General features: G+C 46.2%; 1 protein-coding gene across 1 annotated transcript; it reads left to right on the forward strand.

Annotated features, from left to right (window-relative positions):
• The first annotated feature begins 802 nt into the window (after positions 1-802).
• On the forward strand, positions 803-12,210 carry ywhag1 (3-monooxygenase/tryptophan 5-monooxygenase activation protein, gamma polypeptide 1). The gene is made up of 2 exons (XM_056411457.1): positions 803-1,034; positions 10,052-12,210. Exons 1-2 carry the CDS (start codon positions 948-950, stop codon positions 10,706-10,708), a joined length of 744 nt encoding a protein of 247 aa, XP_056267432.1. The 5' UTR covers positions 803-947; the 3' UTR covers positions 10,709-12,210.
• Positions 12,211-23,296: the final 11,086 nt, after the last annotated feature.

A 23,296-nucleotide genomic window follows, 5' to 3' on the forward strand; every position in this document is an offset into this window, starting at 1 on the left:
CTGCCCAGCAACAAGATTGCAGTCAAACAAGACATGAACTGCTCGGTCTTGGGTGTGTCTTTTTCAGCTTTGGAGGTGAATCAGCCGATTCGACCTGAGGGCAGCAAATCTGTCTCATCGACTAAAATCATTAACATAGGAATAATATGTAAACCAGGATTTAAATATTACCCGTTTACTGCTTACATTTCAAACAAAAAAGCTATGGGACTTTCAACTTGAGCCTCAAGTTTTACATTCTATAAAGCGATATAAACCGTATATTTGTATTTCAGTGGGCCTTCATGGGGGGGGGGGGGGGCTTGGTCAGAAAGAAGGGCTCGTCTTGACCCCTCCAGTATTCCAACGCTGTGACACAGGCTTGGTGTGTAGATGCAATGAAGTATTTCAACAATGTTGACCAGCGGAAATAAAGAGGGCCAAATTCCTGACCTGAGGCCCCTCTTCAAGACAGGTCCATTACCACAGTGGTTGGTGCTTTAGCAGTGCATACCCCTGAAGTCAGAGCCAGGCCTTTGGAGCGGGGGTCTGGGGCCCAGGAGCTGGCGTCTGCACGGACCCACTCGCCTGGAGTTTGAATGTGATCAACCACTGGAATACCATAGATAACATTATATCGTAATAAATGCATAACAAGCTCCCTTTCCTCCAAGCGTGCAATGCCGGACTGTAGGCTGCGCTGTCATTCTCTCCGGACTACCAGGGTCGTTACATCACTCCGGTGAGGACACGCCCTTTTTCGGGGTGGTGACACACACCGAGGGGAAGTGCTCGGAGGGGGAGGGGTGTCCCATCGGCCAGGCGCACAGACAGCAGGCAGCAGCTGCAGCGAGAAGGATCCCGGCGCCGGAACTCTGCATACAAATTACATTTTAAAAAGCAGCCACAATACGATTTATTTATCCGACACGCAGGAGACGAGCAAAAACGCACGCACCACCTCCAAAATGGTAGACCGCGAGAAACTGGTGCAGAAAGCCCGGCTGGCCGAGCAGGCGGAGAGGTATGATGATATGGCAGCAGCCATGAAATTGGTAAGTATGGTTTCCTCCGTTAGGACCACTTATCTCGGAGCACTAACTCATAATAATACCAAACACTTATGTGCATGTCTATATAAATAGCGTGGTAGCTTAGCGTGGGTGCTCGTGAGGGGTGTGTGACAGCTAGCTAAGCCTAGCTCGAGGGCAGCAGTGCGCAGCGGAGGGACCGTGACGCGTTGTCCGAGCACGTTTTCTGACTGAATCGAGGAAGACACGCGAAATTGGTGTATGAAAGTTATGATTAAAGAGCGCGTTGAATGGAAAGACGTGTTTACGTGCGGCATTGAGCACTGCCATAGTAAGATTTGGGAAGCATCATTTGGGAACGGCACCGCGAGGCCCGTGAAGCCTTCGCGGCTCACGGTAGGTTCCCCATTACAAAGTCAGAGGCGACGGGGGGAACCCGCCTGGACGCGGCGGGGCTCAGCTGTAAACCGGTTATTTAGTGAATTAATGTCCGCCGTGTTGGGCGTTGTGGTATCGGCGGTGTGCTGCGGTGGATTGTGGTTGAAATGGGGACTGTTTGATCTTGGGGCGGTGCCTTTCACCAGGCTCCTTTAAAAAAAAAAAGAGACCAGACTGCTCGGTTGTAAAAAAAGGAAGCAAGAAAGAACCGGTGGATTGAAAAAAGAAGTGATGATGAGACGTGATTTAAACGGCCCGTCTTGGTGGCGAAATGAGCGCGTCGAAAGATGCGCATAGTGGCGGAGCAGAGGGTGGTGCCACGGGGATGAGAGGGCACACGGCTGGCTGGGCTCGCGGGTTAGGGATTCCGGCGTGAGAAATAAGTGTGATACACCACTTTTCTTTAGGCTCGACTTGAAACGAGCAGGCGTGTGTGTGTGTGCACGTCCGTGCGCGCGTCCCCGTGGCCTATTGGCACTCGTTTTGGCGCATTGGGAAGCGCAATGTTGGCTGAAGGTTGATCGCAATCGATTTGCGCAGAAGCGGGCGCACACAAAAAAAGAAACTCGTAGCGTTCACCTTTACGGACGTGGGTGTCGGTGGACGGGCGTCTCCAGAACCTCATCCGTGGATGTCATATTGCAGCAAACTGTCGTGTGTGTGTATATTTAGCGGGGGGGCTTGCCCGTACCAATCGGTTTCGTGTAGCATCCGCATCCGCTGCGTCCTCGACCTCTTTCACGGTAGCTTTCCCTGTACACAGAGGCGTGTGCCGCAGCATCTGGCAAAGATGCAGCACGGGCCCACCCGTAGTGCACCATTTCATATAGGCAGCGTGTCCCCACCCCACCACACACACACCCTTCTTTCTTTCTTTCTTTCTATACATCATAGCTTCACAAAGGCTGCATCTCTCTGTCAGTAACTGGACAATGAGATCATGGAGGAAGGGACACATAGCCAGGGACAGTGAGGAATGTTGTGTTGCAGTTAGAAGAATGGGCACCATATCTGTGCAGGACTTCATATTGTCTCTGTGGTTACTAATAGTGACTTTCTTTAAGCAGTTAAAAAAAAAATCTGTACTAGTACTTTTGGTGTCATTTCTATAATTTTCCTCCATAATGATCATATTTCGATTTTTTCAAAGAGTTGCATCAGCTTCGGAGCCCAAAGCTGTACAGGCCAGTGGAAGCAAGACGAGTGGAACTTCTTAAAAGCCACATCAGCTTTAACTCCCGAGAGTCAACAAGTTGGCTGCCGGAGTGGTTAAAAGGCCATGCCACGCTCTGTAGGACCAGGCTGGGTGTTCAGGGGGTGGGGGTGGAGGGGGGCACAGCTCCACCCTCGTCCCGATTTCTGCCGAGTCAGAGAAAGAGAGAGCTGCCGCTCACTCAGCCAGTCTCTGCAGCACCCAGGCAGCGGGGTGTGTCTGCTGCCTCGCCCATCCTTCGATGGGGAATTCCTTGCCACTGCAGACATGGCAACCCGGATATCGACTGAGCCAAGTAGCTCGGGCTTTACAGAACACAACGCTGTAGACTCCGGAAGCAGGCCCGACCAAAATGAACGTTGGTGTCAATGAACTCCTGTTAGCACAGACATTTTTTTTATAAAAAGGAAAAAGAGTGGATTTCTATATTCAACAATGTCCCAACATTGTCGTTATCAGGCCGCCCGCATCTTTCCAGCTTCATCTTTTAGCAGCTATGTCACAGGTTGTGGAGCTTTAAATTCTGCTCGTCCTCCGTCTGACGGCGCCTAGCGACCAGTAACAGATCAGAGAGGCTGACCTAGTGTTGTTCTTTTATGAATTCTCCTTAAATCTAAAGAGCACAGAATTGGCGAGGTGTGCAAGTCTCTAGCGGGCCTATTAGCCTTGGACCAAGAGTCAGAACATTAAGTTAGGAGCCTGGACTTCTCGACGAAAAAGCCACATGAACAGAAAACTATTAATTATTGTGGAATTTATATTTTTGGGGTCATTTAAAAAAAATGAGAGCTCATGAATGCTTGCTCCTTTCCATACAAAAACGGGTAACATGTGCTTAATTGAACGCTTGACCCGACTCACTGGAGACCCGACTCACAAGTTACTCCTGAGAGTCCGGTTCAGAGACCATCCAGATGACAGCCTGCGATTACGTCATCTAACAGGGGTTAAGTTAAAAGTTCATTTTCTTGAACATTCAGCTTTAATAAACTAGCCAGGTCATACATAAATATTCAATGTAACTTTATATGGAGACACATGCACACAGTCACTCACACGTCCCAATGGAGAGCGTCTTAGGAAGTGCCAGGCACCGAGAGCCGAGGCTTCCTTCCCACTTAATGAACTGAAAGCATTATTCTCTCATGGAAGTCTGCGGATGCATTGTGCTGCAGCTGCTGGATGTACACTGGATGTACATTTCATATGTACTGAGTGAAGAGTATTTGCTGCATTCGATTAAGAAAAAAAGAAATGGCAGACGTGGCTGTACATCTACGTGATGCAACAGAATTGATGATTATCCAACTGCCTCCACAATACTTATTTAAAGTTACGCTCCAAAACAGATTTGTATTTATTTGAGACTTTTCTTGGTTGACGTGTTGTGTTTTTTAATACATTTATCACAGATACAATGTTGGCCGTACGTTCTACATCTGTAGCCGAAGGGAGTGGCCCGACCCAAATGTAGCGGCTGCATACTATACTATACGTGCTTTGTTGCAGCTGGGACTGAGTGAGAGTGCACACGTCTACTGTATGAAAATAGGACTGTTCTTGGACTTCACTATCTGTGACTGTGCTACCAAATAATGAAATAAACCAAAATTACATTTCAGTTTCTCGGGTAGGTCGTTACACTTGACTGAACGCCGTCACTGCCACTCTGAAGTCTGACACTTCAGCATCTGATTTGTCTGTCGCTATGGAAAACACCACAAGATGGAAGGGAAACGAGGACTTAATCCAGACATTTCTGTCATCCCCTTTTAATCCTAGTTGACTAAAGCAAACTCCACGGGCTACCAGTGTCTTAGTTTTTGCTGGCGGACACATTTTCAGGAGAAAACAGGGGGCGGGTGTGATCTGAATCTCAGGAGGAGTGGGTGTGAGTGTGATGGTGCAGTTTATGTGGAGATATCTTTAATGCTAAATCAGATTTATTGGCTTGGCCCCTAATATGAGTGGAAGACTCTTTTTATTTATTATAAATTAGACACTTATGATTAGCTTCATTTTAGATAGAGATTGCAAAAATTAGTGTGCTAAAACTAGCCCATTAAATATCCGCCTTCTCTCATTCACCATTTCCTGTAAACCAGTTCGTCCTCATTTTCATTCTTTTTTTTCTCAGTCCAAATATGAATGCAGCCAATGTCATCTCAGGACACTTCAATATGTCCCGAAGTGAGTCTTGAGTCAGTGGTGAGTCACAAAGGCTCTACGAGAGAGAGACCCACCTGCACACCCTTTATTATTACGTCCGCTTCACAACTTCTTTCTGACTTACGTTTGCAGCGGAATTGAACGAAATGATATCCCCCACAGCCGTACTTTATTACCTCGCTGCATCGTTCGGTTGCCATGATGTCTACTTCTTCCTTTTGCTTAGTCACTATCATGAGTGCAGGGAGAGTGGAATTACTGGCGGCATCGAAAGGCATCACATTGACACATCTATCCCGAGTTGCGGTTGTGATACAGTGAATACAATAAAAAAGGAATAAGTAGAGAGTATGCATCCTCCTCAGTGGGGAGTGTGAGACCATGTGCCGACGGACGTCTGCTTCCAGGATGTCATCCACATGTCCTGTATGGAGCACTTTACAGTAGCCTGTTCCTTCATTAACACTGGAGTGGTAAATAACTCGTTGGTACAATTACCAGAGCACGGAGAGGAAATATTTCAGTTTTAAGAATTTAAGTCTTACTAAACACCAGGTCTGTGGACCTTTCTAGTTTGCAAGTTTTTTTTAAATGCCTCCCGTTTTACTTTTTGCTCAGTTCTTTATTGTGTTAAGTCTTCTTAGGTCAAGGAGTGAAACGTCACTCGGCACCACATTTGCTGTTCGTAGTAGAATGCATGGAAGTCATTGGCTTGTTGCTTATTTGTTTGGGATTTCGTGCCCAGTTAACAGGATTATTACAGACCCGGAAAGTGCAAAAGATTGATTTTGACAGGATGGGACTCGCTGGGAGATGGACCAACCCTAAAAACACCAGTGTGAAACGTCATCCTCTGCCCCGAAGCCAGTCCATGACCAAGTAGTAGTAGTAATGCAATTACACAATCATCTCAGCGCTGTCCTCGTTCGCAACACGACCAGCCAATAGGTGATGAGTCTGCAGTGCCTCTGAACTGTGATCTTAAAGTTACCATTTATTAATGGGACATAGTGGTTATTGTATGACAGGTAAACATTAATAATGTTTTTGCCGTCACAAGGCAGAGTCTTTGACAGCAACAGCTAAGCAGGGAAGAATGTGGGCTGAACACGACTTGGTCTCTATTTCTTTTTTTCTTCTTTAAAAAAAAAAGCAGTTACTTAGTCCTAGTGTCCATAGTCCTAGTGTACATTTCTTTTACTTTTGGTCACATTGTATATTGCCTGTTTTAATAACAAACGTACATGAACTAGTGTTTGACCTCTCGCATAACCTCATTTAGGTCTGCATATCTTAATCATTCCTTTTGAGTGATCAACCCTTCATGCGTCTCATTATCGAACATGTACAAATGATTAGATTATACGTGGTAGCGTAGCAACAACGCGCTACTTGAAGCTCCCGCTCCACCACCATGACTCAAGAAAAACGCATACATGACCTTTGCATCCCCCTTTTCTCAGCACCGAGGCTTCCAGCCTTATTCACACCACCAATGACGTCAGGTAGTCCCCGGCGCTTTTGTACTCTGCCGCCTGAGAGAGAGAGGGGGGGGGGGGGGGTTGTCACACCAGGGCAGGAGAGCGAGGGCAAAGGAGCAAGGAAAGAACACAAGGGAAGTGTGGAATGGGGAGCTGTAGGACTGCGGCAAGCCTTCATTATGGGAATTTTAATCCATTAAATGGAAATGTGAGGCGGCGACGTGGAGGTCTGACCCAGCCTCGACTTCGGCCCGGCGCAGCCCCTTCCTCCCGCTGCCCTGCGGCTCTTCCAGTGTGTGTCCTGTGGATATTAATGGCCATGCAGAGATCTGTCAAAGAGGAAGTTATTGGTTGTCCTGCCCGGCCCTTTGTTTGTATTAACACTCAGCTGTTTGGAAGCTTGACTGCCTTGTTCAAGGATGAGTCACGAGAGAGCCGACGCGATTGATGAGCTTTATGGGTCGACAGAGCTCCATTCATCACCCCCACCGCCGCATTCTGCTCGCCCCGCAGGCTGAAACAAAAGGCAGACGTGTTGTTTGGGCCTCGTTTTTCTGACCTCTCTGTTGCTCCAGCGCTGACCTACTCCACTGGTTGCATATGCTGTAGGTCAGATACTCGTTTACGCTCGTTGTAATTCAATGGGCTATGGCTGCTTCAGCAATGAGTAAGAAGGGGGGGGATCATTACGCAACGGATGCCATTTATTGTTTGCCTGGCTTCTACTCGTTCAGTACAGAGGTCATTCTGTTTATGACTGTTGTACATTTTTACAATGTCTTGTGTAGGAAACACTCCTTAGTGAGTGAGCCCAACCGTCATCAGTGCTGCCCGAGGCCCTCGAGGGGGCGCCGATCATTGTAAAGTAAAGAACAAGAAGCACGTTTGGTTGTTGCTCAGTGACGATGGCAACGTGTCGATGTTTAGAAGGTAACATTCACTAGGTTCACAATCTAGGTCCAGCATGCCGACGCTTGTTAATTAGCAACGAACAAAGAGCAGCCAGGGCTGATGGAATATAGTGTTCCAGTTATTTGGTCAAAAAACATTGAACAAATTGAAATTATGACCAGATGGAGCCAGATTAAAGTCGAGCGATTATCAAAGCCACTCGAAATTTCATCTTTTGGGACCTCCAAATATCTAGTTGATTTCATGCCAATGCATTTAATATTCAGCTGGCGCATCGATCAAACGCGGTTTGTGGATGTGCCAGAGAAAAGTTTGAGCGCACCAAAGTAATCAGGATCAGAATCAGAAACTTTTTATTGCTATGTATATTTTCACATTCAAGGAATGTGTCGTGGCGGGTGGTGCGACAAGAGACAATGACAATAACAACAATCAACACAGTGCGATAATTAATTATATAAATAAGAAGAAAAAGTGCACAGTCTATTCAAGGTAAAGAGCTACGTGTATTTAAATGAAGAATTAAGTGATGTGCAGGGGAGTCACTGGAGTCAGCCAGTGGGGGACCCGAGCTCTGTTCATGAGCCCGACTGCCGACAGGAAGAAGCTGCCTGTGTGGCGGGAGGTCTTGGTCCTGATGGACCTCAGCCTCCTGCCAGAGGGGAGGGACTCAAACAGTTTGTGACCAGGGTGAGAGGGGTCAGCTGCAATCTTCCTTGCTCGCTTCAGGGTCCTGGAAGCAAACAAGTCCTGGAGGGCCGGCGGACCCTCTCAGCAGAGCGGATGGTGCGCTGCAGCCTGGCCCTGCCCTTGGCGGTGGCTGCAGGGTACCAGACGGTGATGGAGGAGCAGAGGATTTAATTTAATTTGTGAGAACCATGAATATCCGTTCCAAAGTTAACGGCAATTTACCAAATAGTTAAGATGTGATGGTTGCACTAAAAATAGAATATGTGTACCAAATCTTAAGGTAACCCATCCAGGGGAAGATATTATACAAATGCCAACGGTATGGCGATAAGAGAAAGTCAGGGCAATCCCCAAGCTCAAAGGGGTTCATCCTCTGGGGACCATCGATGTCTGTACAGAACTGCTTTTTGTATTATAAACATTTTGACCCAATGAAGGTGAGGACACCTCATGGAAGTGGCTCATGCTCTGGGCAGCTTGATTGTGTTTGACGGACACCGGCTGACTGACATCTCCATCCTCAGGCTCTCCAGGCCATTTTCATGCACAGGCTGCGAGCTTTTGAATAACGTTTCTGTCTGGAGCCATGCCAATGACATTGCTGTGACCACCAGTGTACGAGTTGGCAGAAAGGTGCGAGATATGAAATGGCTCGTTGGCACTTCTCCCCACCCACAGTGCTGCAGCATTCTCCATACCATCAGTCATGTCAGCATCCTCGCCATTCGCAGCTTGTGGCTCATGTTTCCAGCAGAGATAGAAATGGCTCTCCCAAACAAAGCAGACTTTGCAGTCACCATGGAAACAGGAGATTGCATCAATGATTCATCTTTGGCTTCCCCCTCCCTCCCTTTTACAGTAATCTCATTAAAGATGCTCTGTTCTGTAGCAGAGAACTGTCGCTGTGATCGCATTCATGTCTGCTGAGGATGAGCTGATGAGATGGAGACATGAGCACTCGTACATTGTGTCAATCGACTGGAGTAGCAACTGGAACAGGGTTTAGTCGCTACTGTGTTATTGGAGTCTGACCAAAGCAGAGTGACACAGCTGTCGGCTCATCGTGACTAGGATGCACCCCAAAAGGTCACAGGTTTAATCCATCGTGTCCTTGAGCGAGACGTACGCTGAGGCTCTGCCATGTGTCGAGGATGCTGCGCGCACACAACCCCTGGGTAATACACACAACCCCTGGGTAATACACACAACCCCTGGGTAATACACACAACCCCTGGGTAATACACACAACCCCTGGGTAATACACACAACTCCTGGGTAATACACATAACCCCTGGGTAATACACATAACTCATTGGTAATACACATAACCCCTGGGTAATAAATGTCTTGCAGTGTGATTAAAGAGTTCCAAGTGACCCGTTGTCGTCTTTCTAACAATGCAGCAGCAGAGTGCTACTGTACGGGTAAAGTTCAAACACCTGAGTTGTTGTGCTAACTGTTACTTGGCAGCCAACGCACTAAACAAGAACTACAAAGCATTTATTTTGCTGTTACGGCACAGTGCTCCACTTTATTCAAGAAACTGAATTACCATTAAATAATTAGTAAATGCTGAATGATTTTTTGCCTTTTCCTATTTTAAATACATAAGAAAGATCAACACAATCCCCTCAGTTTTAAATGTAGTTTCATGGGGACCGTAACAGCGGTCAGTACGTTCCACGGGACCGTCCAGACCCCCTGCTCTGCTCTGATCATGGAACGGAAAAAGAAAGTAACAACAGGCGTTACACTCAGAAAAGGTTTGTAAAGATGCCTCTGCTGCACAGTCCCAGCGGGGTATAAAGGATTAGATCCTCCAGCCAGACACAGGCCTGTCCAAACAAGACAAAACTTTCAGAGCTGCGGCCAGCCAATCAGGAGTCACCTAAGAGGATGGAGGCGTAGTTCACCGCGCAGAGGCAGTTTCCTTGGGTGTTGTCCAGTTTGTCTCGAAGCATCCGTGATAGTTTTCAGAATTGTAGCTTTGCATTTATTCTCTTATGTTTAGTTTGACGTGTGCAAAGAGGATTAGTCATACATGGTAGTATGCAACAGGTTGTAACTTTCCAACTTGTCAAGTGTTACAAGATAACTGATTACAAAAAACATGCCAACGCCTGTTCATTTCTCTCTAGTTGACAGAGCTGAATGAAGCGCTATCCAACGAGGAGAGGAACCTGCTCTCCGTGGCCTACAAGAACGTGGTCGGGGCGAGGCGGTCATCCTGGCGCGTCATCTCCAGCATTGAGCAGAAGACGTCCGCCGACGGCAACGAGAAGAAGATCGAGATGGTGCGCGCGTACCGGGAAAAGATCGAGAAGGAGCTGGAGGCCGTCTGCCAGGACGTGCTCAACCTCCTCGACAACTTCCTGATCAAGAACTGCAACGAGACGCAGCACGAGAGCAAAGTGTTCTACCTGAAGATGAAGGGCGACTACTACCGCTACCTGGCCGAGGTGGCCACGGGGGAGAAGAAGGCCGCGGTGGTGGAGTCCGCCGAGAAGTCCTACAGCGAGGCCCACGAGATCAGCAAGGAGCACATGCAGCCCACCCACCCCATCCGCCTGGGCCTGGCCCTCAACTACTCCGTCTTCTACTACGAGATCCAGAACGCCCCGGAGCAGGCGTGCCACCTGGCAAAGACCGCCTTCGACAACGCCATCGCCGAGCTGGACACCCTGAACGAGGACTCCTACAAAGACTCCACTCTGATCATGCAGCTGCTACGAGACAACTTGACGCTGTGGACGAGCGACCAGCAGGACGACGAGGGAGGGGAGGCCAACAATTAAAGAGTCCAAAACCTCATTCTGCTCCAAAAAATTTAAAAACACACGCGCTCACAAATGACAAAATAATACTAGATCTTAGAAATAAAAAAAATAATAGGGTGGGGGAGGGGGGAGAGCAGTGGATTGCGGCGACTAATTCCGCTGACGGTACTACCGGCTGCTGCTCTTTATTTTTCAACAAATTAAAAGTGAAAATTAAAAAAACAAAAAAATTGACTGAGGGAAGACAATTTTAGTTTGAGAAATAACCTAGGAGAGGAAAAAAGAATGAAACCCCCTTCCTTGGTAGCCTCTGCAACAATTGCCAAAATACCACTTTAGAAGCAAGAGGTATGTCATTCATCACAGTGACGATTGGGGAGCCACGCCGTCACACTGGCAGAGACTGGTCTTATCGCGCTAACGAAGCTGAGCTGTCCTGTTGTATTTGGTGAGAGGAGCATTCGGAAATTGAGTTTTCGATGCTCGAACAACCACAAAATCGGAGTAACCTTGAATGTCGCGGCCTTGCTTATCGAGCGGGAGAAAGACAAGGGCGAGTGTGAGTGAGCAAGAGAGAGAGAGCGGACAGGTTGCAGAGGTGGAAAAGGGCTTTTATCGGGGCATCGTCGTTGACACCTTTAGTTGCACCACACTGATCGTCGGGTGTAAAGCATGTTGTCTCTTTTATTGAGGATGAAATCAAAAAAATTAAATAAATACTTATTTTTGTTTTGCTTTGTGTCAGGTATGTTTCCAGCGCAGTCACACAGTGATACCGTCACTAAAAATACAAATTCATGACGTAAACCTAGTGCGGCTTGGCCCTCATGTGCTGGTGTGATTTATTAAATAAATGAACAGTTTTTGGACACCTAATTCTTATCGTCAGGATTGTTGTTACTACAACAATACTGGCTCCTTGTAGGAAAAAACAAACAATTTGATTAACGGAAATCCAGATTACTACATTTTCAAAGAGGAAAAAACACGGGGATCGAATACACCATCACGAGTCGACCCTTACTCTCCAGTTATAGGATCTCCATAACAACCAGTAGGATCTGGGAAACGGCCCCGGCAGCCACACACACTCTATTCCTATACTCGGTACTGTTTGTGGACGGAGCACATGCAACGTTAAGTGGAAGCTCTAAAAGCAGATCTGAGGTTTGTGGATTTACTTTGTCTTCACGTTCTTCTCGGTCAAGAGATGCACTCGCCTATTCTACTGTTTCTTCAGTGTAGGATGATAACTGCTCCAATATTCTCCATAATACAACATTGTGCATGCTGGTGATGTATTTATACAGTAGCTTCAATTCATTAACTTATACTCTAGATGTTATGTATTCATATGAAGATGGAATTACAAGACCTTAATTGGATTCTTTTCTATTTCTTTTTATTGCGATTGTTAGCTAGACCTTACTTTAAATCTGTGTTTTCTTTACTCCATTTGCTGAAGTACACTATACCAAAACAGTGATTGTTGACAATAAATTGATCTGTTATGGACATTGCTATGGTCCCATGCAATTCTTGGTATGGCTGACAAAAATAAGATACTCCATGGTAAGTCGAGGATTTAAAATGTCCACTTGAGTAGATGCACGGAAGTGTCATCTATAAAATGTACAGCAAGTATCAAAAGTGAAAGTCGGCTTTACGTGAAGCAGAACTCTGGGAAGGAAACAATGATTTTTGTAATCCAGTTTGGAAAAGATAACACGTTGTGTTCGCATCCTTATCAAGTAAAAGAAGACATTTATAAATTGTAACTTTGTTAATATAATAAATTAGTGGATGTTCTGAACCTGTGTGTAGTTCAAAGGTCCACGTTCTCTTCCGGGTATCGTTACTCATCGTTTCCCTGATTATACAGACCGGATTTGTGACATCTCTCCCGTTAGTTTTCGAGTGACACATTCAGCGTGTCTAAATCCCTGCACAGCTGTGCAGTTTGCATGACAACCTGACCAGAGACATTAAAGGTGAACACTTGTGTCAGAGCAGGGCCCTTTAATCTGTCGAAAATAAACATTTTACGAGCTGATCAAAATGTTCTGTTTGTTAAACTAATCAGATGTCAAATAAATGAAATAGACTACTAATGTAAAAGGTTTCCTCTCAAATGTAGAGAGGGACATTGGGGTGGACATAAACTGCAGTAAAGTACCTCTTAATTGTACATACAGTATATATAGTAGGCTACAAGTTTTCATCACTGTTGCTGGGCAACCTGCATCCAAATGCACCACTTCGCAAATGCTGTCGGAGAAGTATCAGCACACACACACACGCGGAGGACGATCGCTCCAACAGTGGCAGGAGGCCTTCGTAGTTCATTACCCCCTCGAGGACGAGTGCATTCAAGAGTCACTCGGCTCTGGCTGAAGGCGGCAGAGAACAGCTGGAAGTTCAAGAGCTCCTGAAAAGAAAAATATAACCGGCAATTAGAAACCTTGAGCTAGTGTGAGTGAGATATGACTCGACAGGGTTGGAGTGGAAGACAAATACTGGTATTTTAAGACAACTGTCACAGAGAAAGACAGAGAAGTGGTATTTCAAAAATATTTTGCGGAAACTGGTCATATTTTATGTTGCTCACATTATTTTTGCATCAATGTAACATGCAAGTCAGATGTATGGGATAGTGTTGCATCAATATCCCTGAAATATTGAATACAGCTGATTTGATTTCTGTCCGTTCCTTCCCTTGCACTCTAAATCATGATTTATTCTATACAGAGAAGATATTTAAAAACACAAATCGCCGGCTCGTGGGGAACATAGCAGAAGTAAAAGTGTGCTCTGATATGTGTCCCAAATAAATATTATTTCAAACCGACTGCTCTCATCTCTCATGAATCTGCAAACATGCTGCAGCCTTTTGCAGCTGGAGACGAGTCATGAGGTGGAAAGAGTACGAGATGATCAAATGTATAGGTATACGTTAAAGTATAAACTGCACAGTGGAACAACATCAGCAACATGACCCCTCATGTCCAAACCAACAATAATATCCATTTACGGCACTTTACGTCCTCCACAACAAACAACCAAAAGATAATTTAACAAAAAGGACCTTTAGCTAAACAAAAAATAAAACATCTCCATGGCCGACAAAATAACCTATATAAACTCCCCACGCCACCTGCAGCCCAGCGGCAGTGACATCTCTCGGTCCAAGAGTTATTTTACTTACTTCCTCCTGGGTCACCAGGGAGTCCTCCTCGGTCTGTTTTAGGGCCATATTTTCATCGATAGCCTTTTAGCATGCGACAAACGACGTGGGTGTGTTTGATTTGGGTCACTGGGTGTTTATTTTAGTGAGGAGTGACTACTAAAGAAATGCAAGCTTTTAGTTTTTTTACTGTGTGAACACGCAAAACTGATTACCAATTAAGACGTGCTAGACACCCAGCCAGTGAACAGAAACATTTAGAACATGTATCACTTCAGGGTTCAAGTCACCTCTGACCTGCAGCTTCAGACAGACAGGTGAACATGCAACTATTATTTAGAATGTGACTTAAATACAGTAATTACAAATACCATACACACTTAAGATTTAAAGGAATATAAGTACAATACAAGTAAAAAGAAGCTGTGTTACAATAATCAGAGTATTTGTTGCATCCTCACCGCACAACAGTGTTTTTATGCCAAACGCTAACGTAATGGTGAGAATGCTAACATGCTGATTGGCATCAGGTGTGATGCCTATGTGTCACCATGTTCAACATCTTGGACGCTTGTTGTAACATTTCAGCCAAAGGGGACGTTGATGTCTGAGATTTCAACTCATCTAACACGGGATGAGAAGTTTCAGTCAAACCACAACTGTCCGACTAAAAATAAAAGAGTTCAAGTCAGAAAAACTTGTCCTCTGGGGACCAGGAATGTTTGTACGGAGTTGAATGGTAATCCAGTTATTTCATATTTATACTTCAGCCTGGACTGAAGTAATTGCCGGACCTGGAGCCATGTTGCTCGCGTGGTGGCGGTAGCTCACTCACTTGTGGGGCCATTGAGGCGACAGACTGTTTTCCTCCTAAAGCAGATCATCTCTGATAATTAATGGGATGGTCATCTCATTATCGTACTATGGAATTGTTCATGTCAAGCTGGAAGAAATGGCTGACATCCGGAGCAGTGTTAGAAATTCCTCACTCAGCCACCAGACTTTTGCATTATTCATAAAAGACTGACCTCAAAAGACATGACCAATCAAACTGGACCAAGAGCAGGCGGACACAGCTGTACTGTTCTCAACATTATCAATCCTTCACATCCATTATAAACATTTCCACGCAAAGAACTCAACGGAAATAACGAAACGTATGCCGTCTTTTGGAGCAAGGAAGCCAGGAATGACTGGGCTGGAAAGCTGGAAATTGATGTCAATTGAGAGCTACTTCTTCTTCTTTTTAAATTTTTAGGCGGATGGCATCCAGTGAACGGTGCATTTCCGCCACCTACTGTAGTGGAGTGTGGACCAGAGTACCCTATCCCCTTACAAAACCAAACAAACAAAACAAAACCCAACAAAATACCCACAAAACAAAATCAATAAACCAAACAAAACAAAACGGAGATTCAAAAATGTCAGTGCTTTAAATTCTATTGCTTAATCCTGTTTCTTTCAAATATTGTAATACCTGTCCTACCCCCAATTTTAACGCATCTGTTAGATTTAGTTCCTCCACTCCCAGCTTCCTCTTCAACATGTGTCGCTCAAGTGTGTATTTCTGACAATGATAAATTATATGTTCGACAGATTCTGGTACTTGATAGTGCTCACATCGTCCTGTTGGGTGTTTATTTACTAGATGCATTGTTTTGTTCAGCCTTGTGTGCCCAATCCTCAGTCTGGTTACTATGTGTTCTTCTACGGTGCTTCTTCTAGCTGGCCTCCCTTTGCCAACTTCCCTCTGCACAGCATACAGATGTCTTAGATAGATAGATAGATATGTAAATATAGACAGTGTGCAAAATGCAAAGTGTGTGTATGTGTGTAGTGTAAGTAAATGAAATGTGTGAAGTGCAGATCAACATAGTGTGGATATAAAGTTATTATTGTAGTTATTGCACTATGATCTGGCAAGAGGTGATCTGTTATAGAGCCTCATAGCCGTCGGCAGGAATGTTCTCCTGTATCTGTCCTTGTGGCAGCGGAGCGTGAGGAGACGTCTGGAGAAAGTCCTCCTCTGTCCCTGTAGGAGGTGGTGGAGAGGGTGGTCCGGGTTGTCCAATATGGACACAAGTTTCTTCAACGTCCTCCTCTCCACCACCTGTTCCAGGTGCTCCAGCTGGCAGCCGATGATGGAGCCAGCCTTCCTCACCAGTTTGTTAAGACGGCTGGTGTCACGGCTCGATGCTGCACCCCCAGCAGACAATGACGAAGTGCAGCACACTGGCCACAACGGACTGGTAGAATGACTCCAGCACCTTGCTGCACACGTTGAAGGATCAAGCTTTCTCAGGAAAAGAGTCGACTCATCCCCTTCTTGTACACAGCGTTGATGTTGGCCTTCCAGTTCAGTCGGCTGTCGATGGAGACGCCCAGGTACTTGTACTCCTCCACCATGTCCACGCCCACTCCCAGGACACTCAGAGGTGTAGGAGCTGTCGCCTTCCTCCTGAAGTCCACCACCATCTCTCTGGTCTTGGCCACGTTCAGCCGCAGGTGGTTCTCATCGCCCACTTTACAAAGTCACTCACCACTGCCCTGTACTCCTCCTCCCGTCCATCCCTAATACACCCGACCACTGCAGAGTCATCAGAGTACTTCTGCAGATGGCATGACTCTGTGTTGTACTGGAAGTCACTGGTGTACAGGGTGAAGAGGAAGGGAGACAGAACAGTTCCCTGTGGGCTCCAACATCACTGACCACCGTTCCAGACAGCACACGGCCCATTCTGACAAACTGTGGTCTGCCTGTGAGGTAGTCAGTGATCCAGGAGATGGTGGACGCGTCCACACCGACCACCCGCAGCTTCTCACTCAGCAGCAGTGGCTGGATGGTGTTAAATGCACTGGAGAAGTCAAAGAAAGTGACTCTCAGAGACACCGGTTCCATCCAAGTGCGACTGAGCTCGTTGCAGCAGGTAGATGATGGCGTCTGTTAAGAATATAAAAATACATACTTAGTCCCCCATGTCCCTCGCTTTGCATTAAGGCCCCGAAGCACCAAACCGTGTGTCCTTCTATGGCATTAGGGCTCTGACCAGAGAGAACAGCTCATACGCATGCTCACCCACATGTTTTGGAACATACTGACACTGCTGGATAAGAAGCACAGATACTGTAGGTACAAACACTTCTGGACCTCGGCCAGAAGATGACACATCCACACAGGAAGATAATCAGGAACTCTGTGCAACCCTTGGCTCTGACCTCATCCTGACCGCTCAGTCATAGAATTGAGATTTAAATAAGAGCCGTACCTGTCACCGTCAAAGAACTTGTTTATGAAAGCAACAGATAGTTTCAATGCCTTTTAGTTTCTATTATATTAACCCTTGTGTTGCCTTAGGGTCATTTTGACCCGAATCAATATTACACCCTCCCCCCGCCTTAGGATTAATTTGACCCCATTCAATGTTTAATGTCGGTGTTCTTTCGGTAGTCAACAAACAAACATAAAGTGCCTCACACTTAAACTTGGAAAACAATATTAATTCTAATAATTTTCTGGAGGTTTTAATTGCTGGCGTCAAATTGAACCCAAAGGGTAAAATATGTTAGTAAATATAATATAATTAAATCGGGTCAAAATGACCCAAAGGCGGGGGGAGGGTGTAATATTGATTCGGGTCAAAATGACCCTAAGGCAACACAAGGGTTAAAGAAACTGCACAGCTCCTGCTTTAGATGGAGAACAACATACACACACACTGATTATGACGAGAAGATCGTGAGCCAAGAGGGTGGGACCACCCTGAGCTCCATCAGAAGGTGTTCAAAGTCTAAACCAGGAACACCTCCATCTGTTTTAACCAACCAGTGCTGCTGTCGTGAGCCCAGAGGGTGGGACCACCCTGAGCTCCAACGATGAGACGGACAAAGATTAAACCGAGTGACGTCTCCATCTATATTATCTAATCACGCTTGCTCTTAAAGATATAAAAAGTCATGTTCTCCCAGAGAACTGCAGGCTGTTATCGAACGATGCTTTGAGCTGACTTCATCCAGGCCCGTGCTGCACGTTAAATGTTTTGTGTCTTTGAGACTTTTGTTCTACCACACTTAATTAAATCCACTTTGTTTTGAATTTTACTTTGCCGTCCTGGTCATCTTTTCCCAACCTTCGACACGTCGTCCACTCCCACATGAGGCTGGTAAGCAAATTGCAGAGGGTCCAGCGACGATTTCACCTGCGGCCGGAGGTGGGCCAAGACCAGCCTCTCCAGCACCTTCATCACATGGGAGGTGAGGGCCATCGGTCGGTAGTCGTTGAGGCCAGATGGTGTTGACTTCTTTGGGACAGGGACCAGGCACGACGTCTTCCACAGCACCGGGACCACCTCCTGCCTCAGTCTGAGGTTGAAGAGGTGCTGCAGGACACCAGACAGCTGGGTGGCGCAGGTCTTTAGGACCCTGGGGCTGATGCCATCAGGACCTTCCGCCCTGCGCTGGTTTAGTTTCTCCAGCTGTCTTCTCACCTGGTCAGTCGTCACAGAGAGAGGGGGGAGGGTGGAGGAGCCCATTGTTATTGAGGGCTCGGTGGATGTGCAGCTCAGCAGGGGGGACAGAGGGGGAGGAGGTGTTTGGGAGGTGTGATGTGGAGGAGACAGGAGGGCTGTGAACTGAACCTATTGAAAAAACAGTTCAGCTCGTTGGCCCTCTCCAGGGAGCCCCCTGGCTGTCTCCCTCCCACCTTGAAGCCAGTTATCTGCTTCATCCCAGTCCACACCTCCCTTGTGTTGTTCAGCTGGAGTTTGGCCTCCAGCTTCCTCCTGTAGGAGTCCTTGCCCTCCCTGAGCTTCACCTTTAGGTTGCGCTGGACTCTCCTCAGCTCATCCCTGTCCCCAGACCTAAAAGCAGCTTTCTTCAAGTTAAGAAGCGCCTTCAGGTCCCTGGTGATCCAGGGCTTGTTGTTGGGGAAGCAGCGCACAGTCCGTGATGGGATGGTGGTGTGTTCACAGAACTTGATGTATTCCGTGATGCAGTCGGTCATCCTGTTGATGTCCTCCCCATGCGGTCCACACAGCACATCCCAGTCCGTTGACTCGAAGCAGTCCTGTAGAGCGTCGTTAGCCTCCAGAGACCACCTCCTCACAGTCCTGGTGGTCACCGGCAGCCTCTTCACCAGAGGAACATACCTGGGTGTCAGCCGGACCAGGTCATGATCAGACATGCCGAGGGGGGGAAGGGCAGTGGCACTGTATGCATCCTTAGTATTAGCATACAGCAAGTCCAGAGTTTTATTGTTCCTTGTTGGGCAGTCTATATACTGATGGAAGGTTGGCAGAGCTTTATCCAATGTGGTGTGGTTAAAGTCACCAGTGATAGTCATGAATGCTCCAGGCTGATGATTCAGCAGAGCAGACACAGTGGAGTGGATGGTGTCCACAGCTTCCTCAGCGTCAGCTGATGGCGGCACGTACACGACAACCACAATGGCGGACGTGAACTCTCTCGGGAAATAATAGGGGCGCATCCCCACGGCCAACAGTTCAATGTTTGGGCTACAGAAGCGCTCCTTCACGCACACATGGTCCGGATGGCACCACCGTTCATTCACATAAACAGCGATCCCGCCCCCCCTCTTCTTACCGCTCTGTGTAGCGTCTCTGTCAGCCCGAACAGTCCTGAAGCCGGGCACAGACGCGCTGTGATCCGGATAGTCCGCGTGTAGCCACGTCTCAGTGAAACACAAGAGGCTGCTCTCACGGAAGATCCTCTCAGTCATTACCAGCACGCCGAGCTCATCCGTCTTATTCGCCAAAGACCTCACGTTCCCCGTTATGATCGCCGGTACCGAGGATTTGTATCTCCTCGTTTTAGCCCGCCTCTTGGCACCCGCCCTGTAGCCCCGAGTCCTTCTCCGTCGCTCCACCGGGATCACAGGTCTGTTTCCAGGCAGAAGCTGCGGCCTGCACAGCGCGATCAGCTGAGCGCGCGAGTAAGCCACGGTCCCCGTCATTGTTTGTTGTGGCTCACACGACGGAGTGAACTAAATGCCATGGGAAAAGTTGCAAATAAAGTAGTTACTGTCCATTGTCCGACCGTAACTTAGACCAACGTGAAAGAAAAGGAAAAGAAAGAGGAAAAGTGGAAAAAAAAGACCAAAAAAATAAAGCAATGGGCAGCTACTGCAACAGGCTGCCGTTGACACGGCGCCATCTTCCTGTTTCCCCTACATCCCAACTATGCTGCCATTCCTTCATAATGTTTCTTTTGATAATTGTTTTAACTTTTGCTTTGCTGTGTAAAATGTCCATCTTGTGCTGCCTTTCTAACGCTTGTTTTGCTAGTGTATCTGCTCTTTCGTTTCCTTGCACCCCCGTGTGCTGGTACCCACATAAATGCTCCGACAATACCCATATTTTTTAAACGGAACAGTGTTTCATATATTTCATTAATTAAATCCTGCCTGCTATGTGAAGTGAATGATTGGAATGAGGATAGTGTTGAACTAGAGTCTGAACAGACAATGACTTTTTCGACCCGAACCTCCTCTACCCACTGCAGTGCTGTTAAGATGGCCAACGTCTCCACTGTATACACAGACAGATGCTCTGAGGTTCTCTTTTTAACTTCATATCTTAGGGACGGTATGGTGACTGCAAACCCAGTTCTCCCTGTATCAGGGTCTTTTGATCCGTCTGTAAATGCTAGAATAAATGATAAGTATGTCGTCTCCAGTCTATCCTCCACCATTCCTGTCACGTTATTATTGTCTTTAAATGCTTGGTCTTTGTCTAAAAAATAAAGATCAACTGACACTGAGGGAAATAGCCATGGTGGTGTAATTGATAGCGGTATTGCAGGGGTGAATGTTATCTGATCCAATGACATATCTTTGGCTAATTTTTCACTGCTCCATGCGAAACAATCCTGCTTGGCCCTGTCTCTTTCCCAACATGGCAGAAGTACTTTTTTTGTTGGATGATTTTCTCTAGAATGCCCTTGCAGGTTGGCCCAGTAATTTATAGTTAGGAGCTTGCGTCTCAAATGCAGCGGCATTTTACCCATCTCCACCTGCAAAGCAGCCACAGGACTCGTCTTAAAAGCACCACAACACAGTCTCAGAGCTTGGGATTGCAACACTTCCAGCTTCTTTAGTGAAGTTTTTGCAGCTGATCCAAATACGACTCAGCCGTAATCAAGGACTGACCTCATCAGAGCGATATAAATATTTTTAATCGCAGCCCTGCTGGCTCCCCATTCTGACCCTGTTAGACACCTCATTACATTTAGAATCGTTTTACATTTCTTTACTATCCTCTGAATATGCTCATTCCATGTTAATTTATCATCAAGCCACACACCAAGGAACCTAAAAACTCTCACTTGTTCAATCTTTTGTCCGTACATCTTTATCTGAGCATCAACTCCTCTTTTCCTAGTAAACATGATTGTTTTAGTTTTCCCCACAGCAAATTTGAATCCCCATGAATAAGACCATCTTTCTACCACTTTCACAGCCTCTTGTACTTTACCTTTAATGTGATTTATGTTCTTCCCCCTCTTCCACAGTGCACCATCATCAGCAAATAGAGATCGGCCAATATCACCCTGGACTTGAAGGAAAACATCATTTATCATGATGGAAAACAGTATCGGACTAATGACACTACCCTGTGGTGTACCATTCTCTACCAGGTATCGTCTAGATAGTGCTGCCCCAATTCTGACTTGAATAAACCTGTTCATTAAAAAATCTTTAATCCAATTATATGTTCTCCCCCCTATAATTGAGAGCTACAAAGACTAATGAACCTCTTAAATCATTGAGGGAGAACTAATTAGTGAACAGCTGGTGAGTGCTAATTGGCTGCGAGGCAATCAACACTCTGGCATGTGATTGGACGACACCCCCTGTCTAAGGTGTTTCCACTAGCCAATCCTGAGCTGTTGCTAATCAGAAAAAAAGCACAGTATTTACAGTATATCTATCTATATGTATGTACATTATATATATATAGTATTTGTGAAAAGCCTTGCTAATGCACATCACTGTTTGGTTTTGGTTGCTTATGGTGAAGTTAATCTTGGTAAGGAGGATTTATTGCTACACAGTACAGCGTAACATGTCCTGGTTGGCGCCCGTTACTGTTGCCTCACCTTTATCAGTATTGGACTTTGCTCCGTATCCGTACTGTAGTGACATCATAGCAACAGGCTGCATAAATAAACATGGTATGTTGAACCGAATCACCACAAGATGGGAAACGTATACAAAATTAAATATCTGTCAACGCTTGGCATTTGTTTCTTTTGACAATAAAATTATAAGAAGCTTTGCTCGCCTGAACACGATTTTACACGAGAATGTATGTCAACCGTGCAAATAAAAAAAGAAAGTTCCACTTAAATACAAACAGGACGAGCTGAAAACACAATATTTCTACTTAATAGTTGTTCAACTCATAGTCAACCAGAAGCATTCTTAGATGACCACCTTTTCCCAAAGTGAATGCATAGTTACAACGAATGACACGTGTATGTTAAACTGATTTTATTCATTCATTTTCACATTTTGTTGATTTTTCTTTCTTCTCTGAAATGACCCATCTCAGTTTACACTTTAAGATCTCTTGAGAACCTCCATGAGAACAATCCAGCCCTCTTCAGCCCGAGTGCAGGGCGGATTATCGAGATCTAAAGGGGCGTCCAATCAGCAGGCCAGTAGGCGAACGACGCTGCCCACCAGGCACTTCCCCGGTTAAAAAGACTGGCTCCCAGATTGATGGGGACTGTCATGAATAATTTAGGCCTGCATTAAACTGTAATGAAATGGTGACTCAGAAGAGGAAAAGTTGAAATGCTAAGTGGTTTAGTGCCGCCCCTTCTTCAGGCAGTGTCTGCCTGGCTGCCATGAATGGCTTCCTCTGAGCTCATGGTCTATTTAGATATATAGCGCTGCACATAGTAACGTCAGTACAAATGCATATATTTTGAGTATAATGTTCAGCTAATGGACATCTGTTATGGCGGATGTGTAAAACTCTCGAACTCACCATTTGTGAGTAGAAAGCAGGGGAATAGAAATATCTTTTATCTAATTTTAGCGTATTAAGCACACTATTAGTCACGACAGGTCTGGGAGCATTAAGATGGGAAACAAGCACAAGTTCATGTCTGCTATCTACCCTGTGTAGCTATACAACATGCTGGAGGCTCAGTGCATAGCAGGGCGCTCAAGAAATAGATCTCCCCTGCAGCTTGGGAGTCGAGAGGAGTTAGTATGTGCAATAGATGGCCGGCACGCACCACCCATGACGATGAGTCGACAGGAAGGAAGAGACGGAGCTGATGGAAGCCGACGGCCATCCAGAACTTCACCAGTTGTGTTGCTTCATCCTTCCTTTCAGACCTGCATTGGCTGGTTGTTGAACTGGAGGAGGCCACGAGGCACTGTGGCTACCTGCAGC

The sequence above is a fragment of the Pseudoliparis swirei genome, chromosome 3 (assembly GCF_029220125.1).
Source record: "Pseudoliparis swirei isolate HS2019 ecotype Mariana Trench chromosome 3, NWPU_hadal_v1, whole genome shotgun sequence".
NCBI lineage: Eukaryota > Metazoa > Chordata > Actinopteri > Perciformes > Liparidae > Pseudoliparis > Pseudoliparis swirei.

Coding starts and splice junctions, on each gene's coding strand:
- ywhag1 (XM_056411457.1), top strand. CDS start 948: ATGGTAGACCGCGAGAAACTGGTGCAGAAAGCCCGGCTGGCCGAGCAG. Junction 1,035..10,051: donor TGGCAGCAGCCATGAAATTG/GTAAGTATGGTT, acceptor ATTTCTCTCTAG/TTGACAGAGCTGAATGAAGC.